This window comes from Oryctolagus cuniculus, chromosome 19 (genome assembly GCF_964237555.1).
Source record: "Oryctolagus cuniculus chromosome 19, mOryCun1.1, whole genome shotgun sequence".
NCBI lineage: Eukaryota > Metazoa > Chordata > Mammalia > Lagomorpha > Leporidae > Oryctolagus > Oryctolagus cuniculus.
The window spans coordinates 18862601-18886154 of record NC_091450.1 but is presented as its reverse complement, the minus strand read 5'-3'; the positions used below and the strand labels follow the sequence as shown (position 1 = coordinate 18886154).

At 46.8% G+C, this 23554-nt stretch overlaps 1 protein-coding gene across 2 annotated transcripts in view; it reads right to left on the bottom strand.

The window, feature by feature from the left end:
• Positions 1 to 23554, bottom strand: part of BMERB1 (bMERB domain containing 1) — a 152799-nt gene that overhangs the window by 69618 nt on the left and 59627 nt on the right. For both annotated transcript variants that reach the window (XM_008257799.4, XM_002711778.5), the window contains exon 2: positions 6989 to 7112. In XM_008257799.4, the coding sequence (XP_008256021.2) occupies positions 6989 to 7112 (124 nt within the window). The remainder of the gene's footprint in view (positions 1 to 6988; positions 7113 to 23554) is intronic.

Sequence of the window (23554 nt, the reverse complement as noted above, 5' to 3'; positions counted from 1 at the left end):
GAAAATAACCGTTCCCACCCCCATACGGAGGCCGAAGATACTTAATTATCTGAAACCCAGATAAACAGCAGGAGCAGGATGGCACATGAGACACCGAGACGCTGAGCCAGGCAACCAGGGGCTGCAAGAGGCATTATTAAAAGCTAATGATGTGATTCAGTGCTGGAATGAAGGGTGCGAAAATGAATCTGAGGTTGTTGGCAGCCTCCAGGAGTTCTTGCCTGCAGAAGGGCAGGGGGGGAGAGGCAGGAGGAGAGGGCAGCCGTGGGAGGGTGAAGGAGGCGGACCACATGTAGGGTCCAGGAGGGGGTGAAAAAAAAAGCAGCCTTCAGGAATTATCTTCCAGACAGAGGTGGTTTCATGAGACTTAGGGGTTTAGTGACTTGTTCAAATAAAGTTCATAAAATTGCCACACCTCCAGAGAGAGATTTCTAAATGCCATTTTGAAAGGTAGAAACCAGAGGACAATTTAAAGGAAGTTAATGAGGGAAGACACACTGGATATTTAGAGTGGGGGCACATGTCAGCCGGGGCTAGCCAGCCTGTGAACCTGACCTCATGGGCCCTGTATGCTGGGGGGTGCCTCCTTCCCTTAGTCTGCACTTCCTGTAGCACCTTATGCGACAATGTGTGTTGAGGGCTTGGCATGAGCCAGAGCCCACATTAAGGGTTCAATAACTTTTGTGGCTCTTGGGACTTTCATGAACAGAGCTCTACAGAAAATTTCCAGCAAGTAGACTGTACAGATCTTGACTGTCTTAAGTCAGTTGGAGATCAGTACTTTGAGCTCTAAAATAAATATTCCATATTCAGAGAAAAGTCCAAAGCTGCATTCAGTACTATCCATTAATTTCTACCACACTCAACTCAAAATGGTGGAACAAGACAAATCCCAATGTGGGATTGTGGCATCCAACCAGGAGTTTGCCTCATTATTCTGGAAGAACTGGGCGAAGAGAAAAAGGGCTCTTGTGTTGGGAATGAAGGTAACAGAAGGGCTTAGGGTTGGCCAGCGCTGCGGCTCAATAGGCTAATCCTCCGCCTGCAGCGCCAGCACCCCGGGCTCTAGTCCTGGTCGGGGCACCGGATTCTGTCCCGGTTGCCCCTCTTCCAGGCCAGCTCTCTGCTGTGGCCCGGGACTGCAATGAAGGATGGCCCAAGTGCTTGGGCCCTGAAGCTGCATGGGAGACCAGGAGAAGCACCTGGCTCCTAGCTTCATATCAGCATGGTGCACCGGCCGCAGCGCACTGGCCGCAGCAGCCATCAGAGGGTGAACCAACGGCAAAGGAAGACCTTTCTCTCTGTCTCTCTCTCTCCCTGTCTACTCTGCCTGTAAAAAAAAAAAAAAAAAAAGGCTTAGGGTTAAGAGTTCTGCCTCTGAATGAGTATCTTGGGTTCCAATCCTGGTTCTGTGTCACTTTAGCAGTGGCCTTGAACAAGTCACTTTGCTTCTGTAACCACAAGGAATAGAACCCATCTCATGGGGGGGGGGGGTTCTTGTGAGAATTCAATAAGCTAAAAGTGAAAAAAATGTCTACAGTGCATGTAGGGCCTTTGATAAACAATAGCTCTTAAGCCACCAAAAATCACAGATCAAGGACGTGGGAGAGCCGGGATGATTCCTGAGCCCACATTTCTCACTGGTTCCACGGGAGAGGGAAATCTCCCTCTTCTTCTATTTCCTCACCGTATAGCAGGAGGAGAGAGAGGAGAGTAGGCAGAGGCTGTGGTGGTCAAGACACAGCAGCCAAGCTCAGGGGAAAGCCATGAAAGAATAACTGAAACGTAGGGGCTGGTGGGCTGTGGTGAAGGCAGCAGCCACTACACCTGTTCTTGAAAAACCAGCACAGTAGTAGACCATGAAAGTGAGAGGACATCCCCAGCCATGAAATACGGCCTAACTCACATGGTCTCCATGGGTTCTAACAGATATTAACACGATTACTGTGAAGCAGGTGTGACCAACCAATCCCAGAGTGGTTAACAGAGCTACAGACGTTGGGGCTATTTCAACCAAGGGCTCTCATATTCCTAACACTTGGAGCTTCCTCATGTAAGCATTAAAATGCTTAGCAGGGAGACGGTGCTGTGGCACAGTGGGTAAAACTGCTGCCTGCAGTGCCAGCATCCCATAGGGCGCCGGTTTGAGACTTGGCTGCTCCACTTCCAATCCAGCTCTCTGTTATGGCCTGGGAAAGCACTAGATGATGGCCCAAATGCTTGGGCCCCTGCACCTTCGTGGGAGACCTGGAGGAAGTTCCTGGCTCCTGGCTTCAGATCGGCCCAGCTCAGGCCACTGCAGCCATTTGAGGAGTGAACCAGCAGATGGAAGATCTCTCTCTCTCTGCCTCTCTGTAACTCTGCCTTTCAAAAAATAAATAAATCTTTTTAAAAAGAAATGCTTAGCAGAGTCTGAAATTTTATTTCCCTCTTATTCTATACCATGGGTCTCACGTGCATGTGTGTGAGAGAGACAGAGGGAGAAAGAAAGAGAAAGGGGGTTGTTAGGGGTAAGGATGGAGTATAAAAGATTAACTTATTGCCTATTGACAGATATTAATTGGTCTAACAAGTGCCAGGCACTTTACAAGATGCTGAGAAGATTCAACAGAGAGGAAGATGGGTCCCTGCCCTCACAGAGCTTATACTTTATAAGAATTATTGTAGGGTCCAGTGGTGTGGCATACCAGGTAACGCCACCGTCTGCAGTGCTGGCATTAAATATAGGAGCCAGTTTGTGTCCTGACTGCTGCACTTCTGATCCAGCTCCCTGCTAATGGCCTAGGATAACCAGTGGAAGATGGCCCAAGAGCTTAGGTCCCTGCTACCCACATGGGAGACCTGGAAGAAGTTCCTAGTTCCTGGCTTGGGCCTGGCCCAGCCCTGGCCATTGTGGCCATTGGGGAGTGAACCAGCAGATTGAAGAGCTCTTTGTCTCTCCCTCTCTAATTTTCAAATAAATAAATAAATCTTTAAAAAAAAAGAATTATTGTGGTAGACATAGGCAGAGAACCTTCCTTCTTTAATCTTCCCTTTCTTCCTTTACTGATTCATTCATTCAATAAACACTTGGGAGTCAGATCTCATCCTAGTCCAGTTAATCATTAACTATGAGGAAACTTCAACAAGTTTGTGGAAAATGGAATGAAAAGACAAGCTTCTTTTCACTTTTATTTATTTTTATTTTGGTGCAAAAAAAAGTTGAAATTTATACTTGAGATCTTTACAAAGCTCATGAGAGATGCATATTATGAAAAACTTATGCATCAGTTGGAAAAACTTTTTTTTTTTTTGACAGGCAGAGTGGAGAGGGGCGGGGGAGGTCTTCCTTTGCCGCTGGTTCACCCTCCAATGGCCGCTGCGGCCGGTGTGCTGCGGCCGGTGCACCGTGCTGATCCGAAGCCAGGAGCCAGGTGCTTCTCCTGGTCTCCCACATGGGTGCAGGGCCCAAGGACCTGGGCCATCCTCCACTGCACTCCCGGGCCACAGCAGAGAACTGGACTGGAAGAGGAGCGACCGGGACAGAATCCGGTGCCCCAACCGGGACTAGAACCCGGTGTGCCGGCGCCGCAAGGTGGAGGATTAGCCTAGTGAGCCGTGGCGCTGGCCAGCTGGAAAAACTTTTTGCACCAAAATAAACTTACCTTTAAAAAGTTTTTAAATTTGGGGCTGGCGCTATGGTGTAGTAGGCTAAGCCGCTGCTTACAGCGCTGGCATCCCATACGGGCACCAGTTAGTGTCCTGGCCGCTCCTCTTCTGATCTAGCTCTCTGATTATGACCTGAGAAAGCAGTGGAAGATGGCCCAGATGCTTGGGCCACTGTACCTGTGTGGAACCCTGGAAGAAGCTCCTGGCTCCAGATCAGCTCAGCTCCAGCCACTGTGACCATTTGGGGAGTGAAACAGTGGATGGAAGACCTTTCTCTCTCTGTCTGTAATTCGATCTCTCAAATAAATAAATAAAATATTTTTAAAAATTTTAAAATTAATGTATTTGAGCACCAGAGAAAGACAGACAGATAAACAGAGAATTCCCATCTGCTGGTTCACTTCCTGAATACCCTCAAAAGCTGGGGCTGGACCAGGCCTGAAACTACATCCAAGTCTCCCACATGGGTGGCAGGAACTCAATTACTTAAGCCATCACCTCTGTCTCCTAGGGTCTGCACTGGCAGGAAGGTGGAGTCAGGAACAGAACTTGGGGACCCAACCCAGGCACTTACGTGGGACACGAGCATCCTAACCCCTGGGTCAAAAGCCAATCCATATCTTTCAATCACATTTTCCATGAACTTATCAAACTACTCTGATATTGCCACCTTGGGCAAATTTCTTAACCTCTAACGCCTCCAAAATGGAGATAAGAGCAGGGCCCACTTGCAAGATAAGCCCTAAAACATGGAAAGGAACAGCCTGGAGAAACACAAGGGTACTTTTAAAAATCTGGAGAAAATGGAAATTAAAGATAAGAGCATTTTGATATAAAAAATTGAAATCCAAGCATAGTTTTTTCATAAGACACATTTTCCATGAACTTTTTGAAGACTCCTCATAACTAGGAGACTGAATTGAAGCATCAATCTGGCCTGCAGCCTGCTGGCCTGGAAATCTGAGGATGATGGATAAGGAGTCTGTGCAGATCTGAGTGTGCTATGTTCTCTTCCTGCCATCAGAGAGTCCTTCCTGCGTCTCTGAGGGCAATGGGCTGGGTGCACCTCGGGGCAGTGCACGTTGGTTTACGCTGGGCTCGGAGGAGCGTCCTTAGCACCCACTCCTGTCTGTAGGATGCCAGCAAGACTGCTGGGGCTCTGGAGGCTGACTCTCCCTGGAAAACATCACTGAGACCTCGCTCTGTGTCCTGACTACCTGACATCCTTCTGCATCTTCTAGATAATTAGATTTTTTTTCAAGTACCTACTGTTGATTTTTTCCCTAAGTGATTGGACTCATGGGCTTGATGAGGAAATTCGGTGAGCTCACAAATCGAGAGCTTAGTGCAATGCCTGGCACAGAGCTAGAGCTTAATAAATGTTAGTTATGCTTGTCCTAATGCACTCCCAGGCACGTGCAGATGCTGGGAATGCCTTTGTGTGCGCGCACACAGACATGTTCTGCGAAGGTCAGTCGATGCAAAGTGGCAGTCAGTGTTCCCGCAGCAGCAAAGGCAATGTCTGGAGGCTTTAGAACACTTTCAGGCTGAAGGGCTTTTCAGTACTTTTTTTTTAAGATTTATTTTATGTATTTGGAAGGCAGAGTTACAGAGAGAGAGAGAGAGAGAGAGAGAGAGAGAGAATGATCCATCTACTGGTTCACTTCCCAAATGGCTGCAACAGCCAGGGCTGGACCAGGTCAAAGCCAGGAACCTGGAACTCCATCCAGGTTTCCCATGTGGGTGGCAGGAGCCCAAGCACTTGAGCCATCTTCCACTGCTTTCTCAGGGAGCTGGATCAGATGTGGAGCAGCTGGGACTCGAACCAGCACTCACATGGGATGCCAGCATCACAGGTGGCAGCTTAACTGCTCTAACACAATGCTGGCCTGATTTTTGTACTTTAAAATAGAACTCGTGCTTCTCTGTCTTCCTTTAAAGCACAGGGACAGAGGAGTTTTTCCTGGATGCTTGGGTATTTGGCTTAGCTTATTTCCAGACAAAAGGAAGGATGTTTCTTATGTGTAAGATAGGAATATTCCACACCCTTCCTCCGAAGGCTCCCGTGAGAAGGGGTCGTGCACACAAAGCATTTTGCACAGGGTCTGGCACATGCAGAAAGCTGAATAAATAGGAGCTGTGACTATCATGGTTCATTTTATGGGGTAAGAGAGAAGGGCTGGTCGCAGTGACAGCACAGGTATGGAAGGCAGGAAGGGCAGGGCCTGAATCCTAACCTCTCTTCCTAGCAGGGGGATCCTGGGCAGGTTGATTTACTTCTCTGAGCCTCAGTCTCCCCATCTGCAAATGGTCCATTCATGTGCCCAAGTCTCATGATGCTGCATCATCAGTAAACGAGGGAGGGGCTCGGCACGCCTGGAAGTCGTGGGGTTCCTGCAGCTGCTAGTGCAGCCGGGTCGGGAACTGGCAGTCAATTTTGGGGAATTCTCCAGCCAGGTAGTCGTTTAACCCTCTGTTATTGTTGTGTTTTTAGTTTGCTCTCACTGTGTGTCTGCCAGAGGCAAGTTTTTAAAATTACAGTTCGTCTAGAAACACTACTTGTGATTCCTCAGCAGTGCTGAACTCCATAGAGAACGGACATTCAACACCCGTGACTCTGAGGTTGCCAACGATTCCAGGAGAGACATATTATTTTCTCACAGTTTACAAATGAGGACATTGAAGCTCAGATGCCTAAGTACATGCCTAAGCTCACCCAATTAAAAAAAATATTTATTCATTTATTTGCAGGTAGGGAAAGGAATAGAGGAATCTCCCAACCACTGGTTCACTCCTCAAATGCTGGCAACAGCTGGGCTGTGAAGCCAGGCGACTGGAATTCAATCCTGTGTGGGTGGCAGGGACACAACTACTTGAGCCATCATCCAGGGTGCATTAGCAGGAAGCTGGAATCAGGAGCAGAACTGCGGGATCCAACCCAGGCACTCCCATATGGTATGCGTGGGTTCCAAGTGACATCTTAACCACCACCTGTTTGCTTTTTTAGCTTAGGTATATCTGAGCCATACCAAGTGCTCCTAGGGACCCCAGAGCAGAGGACTGTCTCAGGGTCTCTCCCTCTTGCTCTCTCTTTTGTCATCCTTCTCCAGCAGTTAACACACAAAAATAATCTTGGTCTTTTGAGTCAGATTGGCCTCAACTCCAGAGTCTTGCTTAACACAGGAGATAACAATACCTGCTATTCTAGAAGGCGTGACAATGAAATGAGCTTATTAGTATCATTTTAACATACATGAGGCTTTTATCCCAGGGCCCGGCACACAGGAAGTGTCCACCGCTGGCACTGCCCCTCCTCCGACCTCTGCCCCACAGCACTCACATGAACCTGAGCTCCGACTCCCGCCGGACCAAGACTTCCCGGAGACGCTGGATCTTCGCCATCTCCAACTCAATCTCCTCCGGCATCATGGTTGTCTCTGCCATGGAGATGATGTCCAGCTGACCTGTGCAGGGGACACGAGACGCGGGCGTCAGGACTGTGAGGCTGCACGGGTTTCCAGGAACCCCCACGAGACAGAAGCCATCAGCGATCCAGGGAGGAGCCTTGCCCCTGCAACCCTGGCCCACACGGCGGGGACCCACAGGCCTCAGCCTGTCTGGCAAGTGTGTGTGTGTGTGTGTGTGTGTGTGTGTGTGTGTGTGTGTGTAGAATGGTTTGTTTCCAGCAAAAGCTCACTCGGGGTCTTGTTTCCCAGGCTTAGGGTTTTAGCGGGAATGAATGTGTTTCTCGCGCGAGGAAGCTGTCCTCACGCGAGTTCTCAAGTTCTCGTGAGACGGAACTAGTTCCCGCGAGAGTGGGTTGTCGGCCCACAAGTTCTCAGTGGAAATTGCTCGCGCTTGTACTTTAGCTTTACTCCGCCATGTTGTAACCCTGCGGAAGTCGCTTGACAGTGCGGTCTCCTGGTTCTGAACTTCCCAGCTTTCAAACCCGTGAGCCAAAATAAAGCCTCTGTAATTATTTTTTTTAAACAAATTCTCCAGTGCTGAGTGTTATGATATAGCAACAGAAGCAGGACTAAGTCACATGGGAATCCTATTTTGCTGGCAAGCTGAGGCCCACAGCGGCCCTCAAAACCAGCTTAAGATAGTGGCAGTGTCAGCCTGGCCTCAATTTCTGAACTTCTCCTTGCCCGATATCCCCCCTCAGCCACGGCCACTTCGCCCTGTGCTAGCACCCAAGAACAAGGCTGACTCTAAGCCAAAGAAAGTTTGTAATAAGTATCTTGTGGTGACACTAAGTAATAGTAATACAAAGTAATACAAGTTTGTTGTAAAAAAATTCACAGCATGCAGGTAGGCAAAAAGAACGAAGTAAAAAAGTCCCTGAGAACTGTGTAACATTTTGATGGACAATTATATATATTGCCACTTATATAAGACCATACATAAAATTAGCATATATAGACATAAACCATATGGCCATTTATATAGAAAGACACCACATACACATATGTCTGTCTGTATGTGTGTGTATGAGACAAAGTATTAGTTCTTTAGGCTGCCGTGTCAATACCATAGGTTATTTCACAGCAATTGATGTAAACACACATATTTTTTAGAACTCTGAAAAAAATTGACACCAAGATGTGAGTAGATGATATAGAGCTATATAATTATATAGATATTATCGCAATGGAAAGTTAGAGTTTGGTGTTTTTTTTTTTTTTTTTTTTTTGGACAGGCAGAGTGGACAGTGAGAGAGAGAGAGACAGAGAGAAAGATCTTCCTTTTGCCATTGGTTCACCCTCCAATGGCCGCCGTGGCCAGCTGCTGCGGCTGGCGCATTGCGCTGATCCAATGGCAGGAGCCAGGTGCTTCTCCTGGTCTCCCATGGGGTGCAGGGCCCAAGTACTTGGGCCATCCTCCATTGCCTTCCCAGGCCACAGCAGAGAGCTGGCCTGGAAGAGGGGCAACCGGGACAGAATCCAGCGCCCAAACCGGGACTAGAACCCGGTGTGCTGGCGCCGCAAGGCGGAGGATTAGCCTATTGAGCCACAGCGCCGGCGAAAGTTAGAGTTTTGCTAACTCCTTCCACACCCACCATGAAGGCTGGGCCCCGCTCAGCGCCTCAGTTCTCTCCTGCCTTGGTGTTTCCCTTATACCCAAGTCTGTGATCTGGAAAGCTGCCTTCTGTCCACAGGTCTGTCTTCTTGCTACACCGGGAGCCCTCGCTCTGCCCATCTGTGTAGGAGTTTGGGTATTGTGACTTGCAGACTTCCCTGAAGTCAACTGTTGCCTGCCTGGATCTTGGGAGAATGCCACCTCCCAGAAGCCTGCCACTGTGTGACTCTCCTGACCCTGGTTTCTTCAGTAGACCTCAGATTTTTGGTGAGTTGACAACCCCCAACACATCCATTCTATGTCCTGGAATTTCTTGTCTTCCCTCCACTATTCAAAACTTAGTTTTCTGGAAAGCCCGGAGAATGGCAATTCCCTGTGGTTGGTTCCCGCATTGAAATGAATGGTCTTCATTCTCTGAGATGATTCCTCATTGGAAGAGAAGAAACGACAAAGGCAGTGGAAAAGGCCTGGCAGTTACTTGGAGCGATTTGGCATGGTGGTTATAGAGATTTCCTCCCCTTTGTGGTTCAGCCTCTCACTCCCAGCAGTGTCTGCTTCTCTGTTTTCAGAGAGCTTCAGGATTTCATAGCATAGATTGTGCATAACCTGGTGTTGAATTGCAAAGGGACCATTGAACAATTGTCTAGAAGGCAGGAAGAGAGGGGAAGTGGATGAGAGGGAAAACTGTGACATTGGAGACATTAACAGTTACCATATCCCTGCCCTTTAAGGCTGGCAAGTCCTGACGATGATCCTGCGATCTTGTGGAGCTGGTGTGTTGGATGAGGCTGAAAAGGAAGGGAGGGGAGAATGGTGTGGTGGAATGAGAAGGCCATGCCAAGGTGGCCACTGGCAAGCGAGTGTCAGTTACTCAGGAATGGCTTTGAAACCCACCTGGAAACGGAGAATGGGAGGGAGAGAAGTCAGAGTTGTCTCAGGCTTGACTTGGGAAAAGGAAGGAATGTGTACAGAGGATTTATAAGAAATTTTTCATGTGAAGTGCTGAGTAAATATCTCACTGGGTTAGGCTTCAGAGCTGCTGGGATTGGATTTGGGGTTCTGTTGACCCTGACACTATGCTGAGATGGCTCTTGGGTTTGAAGCTTGAAAAAAGGATGGGTAAGATAACGCTGTGAATATTAATTGAGCGTTACTGTGTGCCAGCTCCAACCGGGCTAGCTCTGGGAACAGGGCAGTTTAAGGCTGTAGAAACCTAGGAATGGGTGGCAGGGTGGGTGTTCTTGAATCAGATGGCCTGGGTTTCAGTCCTATGTGTGCTTGTTGTTACCCGCATGGCCTTGAGGGGTTTATTAGCCTCGCTGGCTCAGTTTCCCCCTAACAAGAGAACAGAGAGCCTACCAGTAGGGCAGCTGTGAGAAATGAATGAAGCGAGGCATTGCCATGCTCCATCTATGGTGATGAGATGACTCTTGCTTCAGCCAAGGTAGCTGCTCCGCTCCACTGCCTCACGTAAACCTCACGACAGTCAGAGGTGATGATCTCTGTTGTTGTTTAACAAATAAAGTCTTGGCTGGTGCCGTGGCTCACTAGGCTAATCCTCCGCCTGCGGCGCCGGCACACCGGGTTCTAGTCCCGGTCGGGGTGCCGGATTCTGTCCCGGTTGCCCCTCTTCCAGGCCAGCTCTCTGCTGTGGCCCGGGAAGGCAGTGGAGGATGGCCCAAGTGCTTGGGCCCTGCACCCCATGGGAGACCAGGAGAAGCACCTGGCTCCTGCCATTGGATCAGCGCGATGCGCCGGCCGCAGCACGCTGGCCGCGGCGGCCATTGGAGGGTGAACCAACGGCAAAAAGGAAGACCTTTCTCTCTTTCTCTCTCTCTCACTGTCCACTCTGCCTGTCAAAAAAATAAAAAAAAAATAAAAAAGAAAAAGAAAACAAATAAACAAAGTCTTAAAGCTGGTGTGGGAAAGAACCAAGCCCACTTGCGCCTCCAAATTTATGCTCTGCCCCATCACGGCTGCCTATTGTCCATACAGGTATTGTAGATGGATACCTCTATTCCTTCACATCTGGGAGTCAAAGGTGTCCCAAGCTGGCAGGGTTAAAACAACAGGGATTTATTCTCTTGCAAATCTTTGGACCAGAGGTTCCAAATAGAGGTGTTGGCAGACCCCCCTCCCCTCCACAGACTCTGGGGGAGGATCCTTCCTCATCCCCTCCAGCTTCTGGTGGTGCCTAGCGGGTCCTTGGCTCCTAGTAGCATCTTTCTAACTTCTGCTTCCATCTTGCTATGGCTACCTCTGTGTGGTTCTGTGTGTCTTCTCTGTCCCCTTTGATTTAGGGCCCACCCAAATCAATTGGGATCTCATCTTAATCGTTATCTTAATACTCTCTGCAAAGACTATTTCCAAATGAGGTCACAGTCTGAGGTTCTGTGAGAGATGAATTTTAGGACACCAAGCACTACAGATGGCCCTCGGCAATGATCTCTCAACTTTACAGTGGTGCAAGAACAATACACTTTTAGTAGAAACTGTGTTTTTAATTTGGATCCTTCCTGGTGGTATGATGCTATCTTTTTTCTTTTTTAAGATTTATTTATTTATTTGAAAGAGTTACAGAGAGGCAGAGACAGAGAGAGATCTTCCATCTGCTGGTTCACTCCCCAGATGGCCACAATAGCCAGAGCTACGCTGATCTGAAGCCAGGAGCCAGGAGCATCTTCTGGGTCTCCCACATGGGTGCAGGGGCAAAACAACTTGGGCCATCTTCTACTGCTTTCCCAGGCCATAGCAGAGAGCTGGATTGGAAGTGGAACAGCCGGGTCTTGAACCAGCGCCTATATGGGATGCTGGCACTGCAGGCCAGGGCGTTAACCCACTGTGCCACAGTGCCGGCCTGGTATGATGCTATCTTGATACTGCCCAGTCAGCCTATGATCATGGGGGTGAATGACAGACATTCCACAGTGTGCTGTGCTGCTGAACTAGGACTGTCAATGGGTTAGATATATTCAAGTGTGCTTTGACTTACGACATTTTCTCTTTTGAAAGATTTATGTATTTATTTATTTGAAATAGAGAGAGAGAAGGAAAGAGGGAGGGAGGAAGGGAGAGAGGGAGGGAGGTGGGAGGAAGAGAGAGAAAGAAATCTTCCATCTGCTGGTTTACTTCCCAAATGACTGCAGTGGTTAAAGCCTGGACCAGACTCATTAGCAGGAAGTTGGAAGTAGAGCGGTTGGGAATCAAACTGGCACCTATATGGGTTGCTGGCATTGCAGGTGGCAGTGTAATCCACTGCAACACCTAACTTATGATATTTTCAAGTTAAAATGGATTTAATGGTAACCCCATCGTAAGTCAAGGGGCACCTGCACAATGATGAATAGCCAAAGACTTCAAGCCCCGACAGTGGGATTCAATGGTTACATTGTGCTGGAAGCTTTACATGTATTATCTTACTTAATCGCTGCTTCACAGAGGATGACTATGAGACTTAGACAAAGGAGGTGGGGGTGAGTGTTTGGTACAATGGTTAAGATGCTGCTTAGGATGCCAGTATCCCTTATCAGAGTGCCTGATTCTAGTTCTGGCTACTCTGCTTCCAATCCAACTTCCTGGTAATGCTTACCCTGGCAGGCAGCAGGTGATGGATCAAGCATTTGGGTCCCCGACACCCATGCGGGAGACCTGGATCAAGTTTTGGCCTCCTGGTTTTGGTGTGGCCCAGCCTGGCTATTGGATATCAGTGGATGAAAGATTCATATTATCTCTTTCGTTTTCAACTAAAATGAAAGTAAATACATAAATTTTTAAAAGAAAACAGAAAGTGACTTGCCCCGTATCACACAACCAGAACATTACAGAGATAGAACTTAAACCCAACTCACTCACTCGCTGTCTGCCTCCCTCTCCTTAGCCACATGTGTTTACCACCTTATGCAGCCTCCTGGTGAGAGTTCAGCACATTTGTGAATGTGAACGTGTGTAGTTAATCACCCCGCAATATAAGGTTCTTAATTTCTCACATCACAGTTCAGTTGGGCAACCTGATTTTCATGGGACAGATGCTGAAAATGGCAACACACTCTGGGGCGAGGCGTGGGACCAAGAAAATTCATCACACCCCACGAATTGGCATTTTACCTCCACCCTCGGGGGAGGACGGAGGCAGCAGCTGCCAGGCTCCAGGTGCTGAGATGAACATTCAGCTTCGAGTTGGGGAAGAAAATAGGGCTGGGACCTCTGTTGAAAATTCTTGCCCAAGGATGCTGTCCTTCCCCTAGAGGAAGGAGCAAAGTCTAGATCTCAGGTCACCCATGACATCGTTAGACCTCTTTCCTGTGGTGAGCACTCTGTGCTGGGCTCACCGTAAGCCTCATCTCATTTCTTTTTAACAACTCCCTCAGCTGAGGCTTGACAAGCCACAGCCAGTGGGCCAGACCCAGCCCTGGGCCTGGTATCAGAAGCGAAGTTTTACTGGAACACTGACTGAGCGCTTTCATTTATGTAATATTTATGGCTGCTTTTGCACTCCAGCAGCAGAACTGAGTAGCTGCGCCAGAGACTGTGGCCCACAGGGCTTCAAATATTTACCACCTGCCCCTTTATGAAGTTTTCCAGCTAGCTGTCACCCTAAGTGGTAGCTACCTTAATTGCTCCACTTCACAGGTCCAGAAGCCCAAAGTTGCCCAGTAACAATAAAAGCTAACATCCATTCAGCACTTACCACATGCCAAAGTCTGTGCATCACTTTATTTGATTCTTGAAACAGACCTAGATATTCTGTGCTGTTACCCCATTTCACAGATGATTAACTTGAGGCTAAAGAAAAGGAAAGTGTTGGAGTGCGATTTAAAATAAGAACTATCCTCCTCCAAAGCCCTTGTTGTAATCATACTCACTTTAAAATTATCTTCCTACTTAAAAAATAGCATAATTATCACAACAAAGAAAGCTGAATGCAAACTGAGCAGTCCTAATCAAAAATCCAAAACCTCACTTGCTCAGAAATCCTGATTTCAGATTAGGGATGTTCCAGTAAAGTCTGTGCAAATGTTCCAAAATCTGAAAAACTCCAAAATCGCAAGCATTCCTGCTCCCGAGCATGTCAGAAAAGGGATAGTCAACCTGTATATTATATTGCTTTGGGGACATGAGGAGTGGTGTTCTTTAATGTTAGTGGGCAGGGGATCATCTCGGAAGGCTGTTTAAAGAGTAACCCCCTGGCCTTTCCTTCAGGGATTAAGAGAACCCTGGACTGGAGACCATGCCCAGGGAGCTTCAACAAGGGCATCTTTAGACCAGACTCTGAGAAATCGTGGTACCAGATGTGAATGAATGAGTGTCACACATGGTCAGTTTCCTTTAAGTATGAACTTGCGTGATAGAAATAACATCTTAGGATGTCCCTTTCTTGACATTTTCCTGATGGGAAGCTGCCATCCAACATCTGCCTTGCAATGTCTCCATGAGGACAAACCCTGAGGGTAGGCAAGAGGAGTGTCGGGGGCTGGCTAACCAAACCAGACCTTACATGGGATCTACTGCACATTTCCAAGCAGAGCTGTGTTGTAGAGAGGGAGACATCACAGCACAGAAGTCCCCAGGGCTCCAACTGCCATTGCTGTTACTGAGCTTCCAGGAGCTGAGTCACTTCTGGGGGAAGAGGCAGCTAAATCCATCTTTCTATCCCCAAATGCCACCCAGAGAGATGCGTGCCTCAGGAGCAGCAGCTCCAGCAAACAAGAGCTGTGCGCCAGGCATGACTGGGATGTGCCAGCAGGGTTAGTCATTTATCTTGAAAATATGAAGCTACTCTGGGACAGGAGCCACGGAGGGGATGCTGGACAAGGGCTGGCAATCCAGAAACTTCTCATGTAAATATAGGCCAGGTAGGTAACACTGCTGGGACCAAGGATATGTCTTTCCTAGACTAGGTGTTGCAACCCTTGGTCACAGTAGTAATTTGAACTTGGGGTGCCCTGGACAATCCCTACGATTTTCTGCTTCAGCACTTTGTATTGGTACATATTCTGGGCTTGTTCCTATTAAGCATTTACAGAGAGCCACGTATTAGCTCATCATTCCTTAGATACCCTGGGAGGAAAGTATTATCATTAGCAACCTCTCTGTATAGATCAATATAACGAGGCTTAGAGAGGTTATAACTGATTGTTAAAGTTGTTCAGCCAATGAGCGGCAGAGCAGGGATGAAACCCAGATCTATTTAATGGCAAAGCCTATGCTCTAGGTCAAAATGGCTGCAGAATAGTGTTTGCCAAACTCCAGATACTGTCCAGAATTCATCACAGCCACATATGGGCATCTGCACTTTGTGTACTCAGCATTCCTCAAACCTCTTCAAGGAACTGTCATATGATACCCACAAACAAGTCACAGATGGGCATTTGGTACAGCAGATAAAATGTCACTTGAGATGCTGGCATCCCAATGGGGTGCCTAGGTTAGCGTCTTGGCTCCATTTCTGATTCAGGCTTCCTGCCGCTGTGCATCCTTTGTGGCAGGAGTGATGGCTCATAAGTAGCTGGGTTCCTGCTACCATGTGGGAGACCTGGATTGAGTTCCTGGGTTCCGATTTTGTCCCTGGCTGTTGCAGGCATTCAGGGAATGAACCAGTAGATGGAAGTGTACTTGCTCATTCTTGCTCACTCTCTCTTGCACGCATGTACTCACTTCCTATGTTTCTCAAATGAATTAAAAAAATTAAGCTATCTTGCTTTAAAAAAAAAAAAACTATCAGCATGTTAGAAAGTGACCATAAAAGTATACCTGTTGAAAACAAAGTGATATTATGCTGGATAAATACTGCAACCCAATGGAGGTTCAGACTGAAGCCTGTTTTTGTTTCTTAACAAGATGAATTAACAAGTACTGGAGGTGTTAAAGACGAACTAACACCAAATTGAGGATCTCTTTACTTATCACCTAACAAAGGTTTGTAACTGGAAAAAAGAGAAGAGCTTTCCTGCTATGTAATTTTATGTTGTTTGATGCTAGAACCATCTCAGAACCACTGGGGGTACCTGTTCCCTCTCCTGGAAGAGCTACTGCCTAGTGGAAAGACATCCTGTCATGAGGTCAGCCTCACAGCCACATTGCATAGGATGTGGAATAATTTGGCAGCATGTGCTTTTGAGAGTCCCTCGACAACCCAAATACAAGTCCTCATTGGAAATTAAATAAGAAGCTTGAAGGAAAATTCACAGCCATGTGTCAGGTCTTGTACCCAAAGAATCTGAGTACAAGTTAGTCTTCCTTATCGGTAGTTTTGCTTTCTGGAGTTTCAGTTAGCAGCAGTCAATAGCCATCCAAAAATGTTAAATGGAAATTTTCAGAAGTTAACAATTCATAAGTTTTACCTTGTGCACATTTCTAAATAGTGTGGTAAACTTTCAAGTCCTTCCTGGAACATGAATCATCCATTTGTCCAGCATATCCACATTGTATACAAATAGCCACCTATTAGTCACTAGAGGATGACTTGGTTTTCAGATCAACTTGTTGTGGTGTCATAGTGCTTATTATGTTCAAGTAACCCTTATTTAATGACCCCAAAGTGCAATTTTATTGTAGTATACAGTGTTATTCTCAATTATTAGTTGCTATTCTTTTTATAAGATTTATTTATTTAAAAGGCAGAGAGGCAGAGAGATCTTATAGCCGCTGATTCATTCCCTGAATAGCTGCGACAGCCGAGCCTGGGCCTGGCCAAAACCAGGAGCCTGGAACTCCTCCAGGTCTTCTGTGAGGGTGGTGGGGGCCCAAGTACTTGAGCCACCACCTGCTGCTTCCCACTCACATTAGCAGAAAGCTAGATCAGAAGAGGAGTAGCCGGGACTCAGAGCAGCACTCCAATATAGGATGCCAGGGTCACAAGTGGCAACTTAACCTGCTGTATCACAATGCCCACCCCAGTCACTTGTCTTAATCTTTACTGTGCCTAATTTATAAATTAAACTTTATCACAAGGATATACAAGGAAAAACATAGTGCATATAAGGTTCAGCACCATCCATGGCTTCAAGCATCCTCTGGGGACTTGGAATGTGGCCTCCCAGCTCTTAGACAAGGAAGAACTGCTGTAATTACTCCAACCAAGCTCCTAGAACAAAGGCAAGGAAATGAAAATATTCTCTAATTGTTGGAGTCATACAAATAAATATCTATTAGGCACCTAGCAACCTTGGAATATCCTCCAAGGACACATAAGAGAAGGGCTGCAGTGACTGCATTTGGAGGAGGACATGCGTTTGGGGCAGTGCTGTAGGAGATCCAGCTTGTGTCTGTATGTCCTTTCCTATAATTTGAAATCTTCAGTACTTTTTAAATTAATTTTAGATTTATAGAGATGTTGTGAAGATCGTACAGAGGTCCCCTATACCCTTCACATAATTCCCACCATCGTTAATATTACAAAGAACCTGACACCAGTGCATTATTATTAATGATATGGTTCAGAATTTTACCAATGGCCAGGTGTTATATGTTCAAAACACCTTTAAAGTAATGGGAAAAAAAGGGAAAGGAAAAGGTTGGTGTGTGCAGGCACTGTGGTAGCCAGGTCAGCCTGGAATAGGGCAAGAGAAGGGATTGGTTATAGGCAACTATTTCAGGGTTTCAGGGTTCAGCTCTCATTCTTGACTGATGACTTTGGACCTTTCTTTCTTCATCTGAAACATGGGGACAATGATGTTAATATTGGAGGTTTTTTTTTTTTTTTTTTTTTTTTTTTTTTTTAATTTGAGAGACAGAACTCTCATCTGCTGGTACATTCTGCAAATGTCTACAGTGGCCAGGACTGAGTAAAGCCAGGAGCCAAAACTCATTCTAGGTCTCCCACGTGGATGGCAGAAAAACAATTCCTTCCTTCCTTCCTTCCTTCCTTCCTTCCTTCCTTCCTTCCTCCCTCCCTCCCTCCCTCCCTCCCTCCCTCCCTTCCTTCCTTTCTAAGATTATTTGTTTGAAAGGCAGAGTTACAGATAAGGGGGGTTGGGCAGACAGAGAGAAATCTTCCATCCACAGGTTCACTGCCCAGATGGCTGCAACAGCTGGAGCTGGGCCGATCAGAAGCCTCCAGGTCTCCCACATAGGGACAGGGGCCCAAGCACTTGGACCATCTTCCACTGCTTTCCCAGGCCATAGCAGAGGGCTGGATCAGAAAAGGAGCAGCCAAGACCCAAACTGATGCCAGTGCTGCAGGTGGCAGCTTTATCTATTATACCACGGCACTGGCCTCCAAACCAATTTTTTGAGCCATCACCACAGCCTCCCAGGATCTGTCAGTTGCAAGCACAGCAGTATGAGTGAACTGGCTTTTCTGTCACTAGAGAAGCCTATCACTTAAGGTGATTTCTTTAAGGACTGGACATTTAGAAAGTGCTCTGTACTCTTTGCTATTATCATTCCATAGTAAGTATGCATTGAGAACCTGCTTTGTGGTGGACATTGCTCCAAGCAGTATTGATGGAGCAATGAACCAGAAAGACAAAAATCTCCCCACCCCTACGGGGCTGACTTTTTTTTTTCTTTTTTAACTTTTATTTAATGAATATAAATTTCCAAAGTACAGCTTATGGATTACAATGGCTTCCCCCCCATAACGTCCCTCCCACCCGCAACCCTCCCCTTTCCCACTCCCTCTCCCCTTCCATTCACATCAAGATTCATTTTTGATTCTCTTTATCTACAGAAGATCAGTTTAGCATACATTAAGTAAAGATTTCAACAGTTTGCTCCCACACAGAAACATAAAGTGAAAAATACTGTTTGAGTACTAGTTATAGCATTAAATCACAATGTACAGCACACTAAGGACAGAGATCCTACATGAGGAGTAAATGCACAGTGACTCCTGTTGTTGACTTAACAAATTGACACTCTTGTTTATGGCCTCAGTAATCACCCTAGGCTCTTGTCATGAGCTTCCAAGGCTATGGAAGCCCCCTGAGTTCACCGACTCTGATCATATTTAGACAAGGCCATGGTCAAAGTGGAAGTTCTCTCCTCCCTTCAGAGAAAGGTACCTCCTTTGATGACCCATTCTTTCCACTGGGATCTCACTCGCGGAGATCTTTCATTTAGCTCCCCTCCTCCCCCGGAGTGTCTTGGCTTTCCATGCCTGAAATACTCTCATGGGCTTTTCATCCGGATCCGCATGCCTTAAGGGCTGATTCTGAGGCCAGAGTGCTGTTTAGGACTGCCATTTTATGGGTCTGCTGTGCATCTCACTTCCCATGTTGGATCATTCTCTCCCTTTTTTATTCTATCAGCTAGTATTTGCAGACATTATTCTTGTTTATATGATCCCTTTGGTTCTTAGTCCTATCATTATGATCAATTGTGAACAGAAATTGATCACTGGGACTAGTGAGATGGCATTGGTACATGCCACCTTGATGGGATTGAATTGGAATCCCCTGGTATGTTTCTAACTCTACCATTTGAGGTAAGTCAGCTTGAGCATGTCCCGAATTGCACATCTCTTCCCTCTCTAATTCCCACTCTTATATTTAACAGCGATCACTTTTCAGTTAAGTTTCAGCACTTAAGAATAATTGTGTATTGATTACAGTATTCAACCAAAAGTATTAAGTAGAACAAACAAAAAAAATACTAAGAGGGATAACATATTAAGTTGCTCATCAACAGTCAGGGTGAGGGCTGATCAAGTCACCGTTTCTCATAGTGTTCATTTCACTTTAACAGGTTTCCTTTTTGGTGCTCAGTTAGTTGTCACCGATCAGGGAGAACATATGGTTTTGTCCCTTTGGGATGTACAATGTAATACTTTATCCATTTTAGTATTTTTTTTTTGTTCTAGTACCATTGGTTGAACTCTGTAATTAACACACAATTATTCTTAGATGTTTAAATTTTAACTGAAAAGTGATCCCTGTTAGGAATGTGGAAAAGATTATGCTGGGTGAAATAAGCCAATCCCAAAGGGGCTGACTTTCTATCAAGGATCTTATACCCTCATGGAGAAAAGTTGCGTCATTGCTCTGCAATAGTCATTGGCTCATGACAGATTCTAGTTAAAACCCTGGCTTTACTGCTACCTGGGTGACTTGGGCTAGTTACTCTTCCTAAATCTCACTTTCCTCTTCTGTGAAAAGCTGTCAGTACTCCCTACCTTATTACTGCTGGGGAGATGAGCTGGGATAATATATGTCAAGTGCTTGGTGCAGTGCTTGGATGTGATAGAGTGGTCAGTATCATCATTGCCATCAACACATTTCCTTTTCCTGGAAGGACTAATATGGGGGCAGAATCAAAATCACTGGATTCAGAGAATGAAAGACCTGGCCATCTGGGCCATTCCTCTGCCCCTGTGGATAAGATGGTAACCTCCAGTTGTGCAGCTATGCCTGCCTAAAGGAGAGTGCAGGGAAGGTTGCCGGCCCTCTGTCAAGGAGCCAGTGCCTTGAGGCTTACCTCCCTGAGTAGCCACAAGAATTGCTTCCTGGTGTCCACCCAAGAGAGTGTCTTAAATATTAGGGGACGAGATCTGAGCCTCATTACTGCCTAATGCATTTTATAGGCTCTGGGTAACACCCTGGTCTTTGTTATCGATCATTAAATCTCAGAAAAAAGCTCATCTCAACCCCCAACATGCTGTCATGGGATATACCAAGCCTCTCTCCTTGCTATAATGCAAATATAATAGGAAGCAGCCGCTTGCTTTTAATGAGTCACCATTTCCCATGGAGCTGAAGGAACTGCTTTTAATTCAGAAGCTCCTGGCTGCTCTGTCCCCCAGCCAGCCTTGTGAGGGAGAGTGCTGCTGGGCTTCCTTCTACAGTGCTGCCCCTTACATATGCCTCAGACCACCCCACAGGGAGGGCTCTGCGGTTGAGGGAACCCAAATTCTCAAATGTGACCTTGAGCACATTTTTAAAAAAGAAGTAGGAGAAATTGTTAGTAATGTGGTTTTTTAAAATGATTTATTTATTTATTTGAAAGAGTTACACACAGAGAGAAGGAGAGACAGAGAGAGAGAGCGATACAGAGAGAGAGATCTTCCATCTGCTGGTTCACTCCCCAATTGGCCGCAACAGCCAGAGCTGTGCCGATCTGAAGCCAGGAGCTTCTTCCAGGTCTCCCACATGGGTGCGGGGGCCCAAGGACTTGGGTAATCTTCTGCTGCTTTCCCAGGCTATACCAGAGAGCTGGATAGGAAGTGGAGCAGCCGGGACTAGAACTGGTGCCCACACGGGATGCCAGCACTGCAGGCAGCAGCTTTACCAGCTACGCCACAGTGTCAGCCCCAGTAATGTGTTTTATGTAACTCAATAGATCCAAAAGTTCATCATTTCAAAGTGTAATCAACAGTCTAAAATTATTGAGTTTTTTTTTAAATTTTAGGTATGAAGTCTCAGATCCAGTATGTATTTTACACATAGCACATTTCTCAGTGCGGACCAGTCACACTTCAGGTGCTCACAAGTCACAAGGCCTTAAGTTACAGGTTGGAGAGCAGCTACATGAGGGTAGTCTCATCCCCCTGCAACTGGAGTTGATTGAGACCTCCCCGTCTTGGGACTCTCCACTCTTCACCCGCCCTTCTTCCATGGATGCCCTCCTCTTGCTCACAGTCTTCTACCTCCCTGAGGCTTTTCTGTTCAGAACCCTCCTGCTTCTGCTACTAACCTTGCTCATAGAAGGTCTTATGGGATGGGCCTTTGGCCTAGCAGTTAACCAGTTGGAATATCTGTGTCTCATATTGGAGTACCTGGGTTTGATTCCTGGCTCATTCTCCCTTCCATCTTCCCACTAATGCACACCCTGGGAGGCAACAGGTGATGATTCAAGTAGATGGATCTCTACTACTTTATAAGACACCTGGATTAAGTTTTGGGGTCCAGGCTTTTGTCTGGTCCAGCCCTGGTCATTGCTGGGAGGCGAATCAGCAGATGGAAGATACTCATTTTTCTCTCTCTCCCTTTCAAATAAATAAATAATTTTAAATACTTATTTATTTATTTGAAAGAGTTGCACAGAGAGATGAAAAGAGAGAGAGAGAGAGAGAGAGAGATAAAACTTCCACCTGCTGGCTCACTCTCCAAATGGCCAAAATGGCCAGGGCTGGGCCAGGCTGAAGCCAGCAGTCAGGAGCTTCCTTCGGATATCCTGTGTGGGTGCAGGGGCTCAAGAACTTGGGCCATCCTCCATTGCTATCCCAGGCACATTAGCAGGGAGCTGGATTGGAAGTGGAGCAGCCGGGTCTTGAACCAGCACACATATGGGAAGCTGGCGTTGCAGGCAGCAGCTTTACCCACTATGCCACAATGCCAGCCCCAGTAAATAATATTTTTAAAAGTTTTTCCATTGGGACACCCCCATCTATGGATGGTCTCTGCCTTTGGTTTGTAGGTTCAACAAGGTGGAGGCCCAAGTTTACATTGGAGCCTTTCCTTCAGCAAGGCCTGTGGGCTGACTCTGAGAAGGAGTATGGGGTAGCAGGCCCCACAAGTGTGCTGCCCTCCAGATCCTAATAGGACCAGCTCTACCATGACCCAGAATCCCAGCAGAATAAATCCTCGATGTCAGCTTTCTTAGGAAGGGAGTGGCCTGTTGGGAGCCAGGAAGGTGAAGTGAGAACACAGGTGTCTCCATGGAAGGGAAAGGGCCCTTTGCATCCAGGTCCAAATAAAAGGCGGGAGAGAACTGGATGTGGACCTCAGTGATAGGGTCACACTGGCACTGTCTCTTACCCTCAGGCCTTTGTTTCCTCACTCTCTGCTTCTACTCTTTGTCTAGAGAGGCTGCAGAAAGGGATAAAGCTTATTAAATAATAATGCCAGAATGCCTTCCTGCAAGAGATGGTTAGTATTGACAATAAAAACGTTTGTCTTTGACATGGCTCCACTCTGAACAATCTGAATGATGATGGGCTGGAAGAAATGTCCAGGGCCTCAAACATAGAGCCCCATCTTTCAGGAAGGAGCCAGACCCTGGGGAGAAGGTGGGAGATAGAAAATATGAGGGAGAAGGGAAGGAGAGGCAGAGAAAGGTCGCCCTTAGATGTCCATCCCAGGAGGACTTGGGGATGAGCTGGGCCCTGCCCAAAGAGATCCATGGAAATGCAGATATTCTGATCTTTAATGAAGGTATGTTCCCATGTGACCTAGATGTCCCAGGCAAAAACGTGACAAAGGAAGCAGAGGAGGGCATCTGTTGCACTTAAGTTTTTCAGTGAAGTAGGAAATAAGGATGAGAGTGAAGAGATAAGAAGAAAATAGGAAGAGACTGAAGTAGCCATTATGAGGAGGGGCCCAGGTAGTCTGTATGTTCTGTATGTCTGTTTCTGTAATTTTTCATTTATTTTCTGACTGAGGTTGACTCCAGATAACTGAAGCCATAAAGAGAAAACCTTGGTAAAGGGCACTATATTCTGAAAGCACAGGCAAACTGAAGCTTTAAGTCAGAGCCTTCTCTGCTCCGCAGCCTGTGAGCACTTTGTCCAGACCAGTGTTCCTTAAATTCAGCACTTGCTGACATTTGGGGCTGAAAGGTTCTCTGCTTTGGGGGCCATGCTGTGCATGGTAGGATGTTTAGCAGTGTCCTTGACCTCGACCCACAAGGTACCTACCAGGAGTGTCCTCCCCCTAAACCAAAATGTCTGTAGACATTGGCAGATTTCTCCTGGGGGGGGGGGGCAAAGTTGTTTCAGTTGAGACCAGAGATTATCATTAGTGTCCCTGGAAGACAGGTGCAAGACTCACCTGGAGGTGGTTTAAAACCCACCCCCCTGGGCTTTTCCTGGGCTTACTTTGTCAGAATCTCTCTGGAGGGACCCACCAAGTGGCCCTCCATGAAGGTAATTCTACATTAAACTATGTGC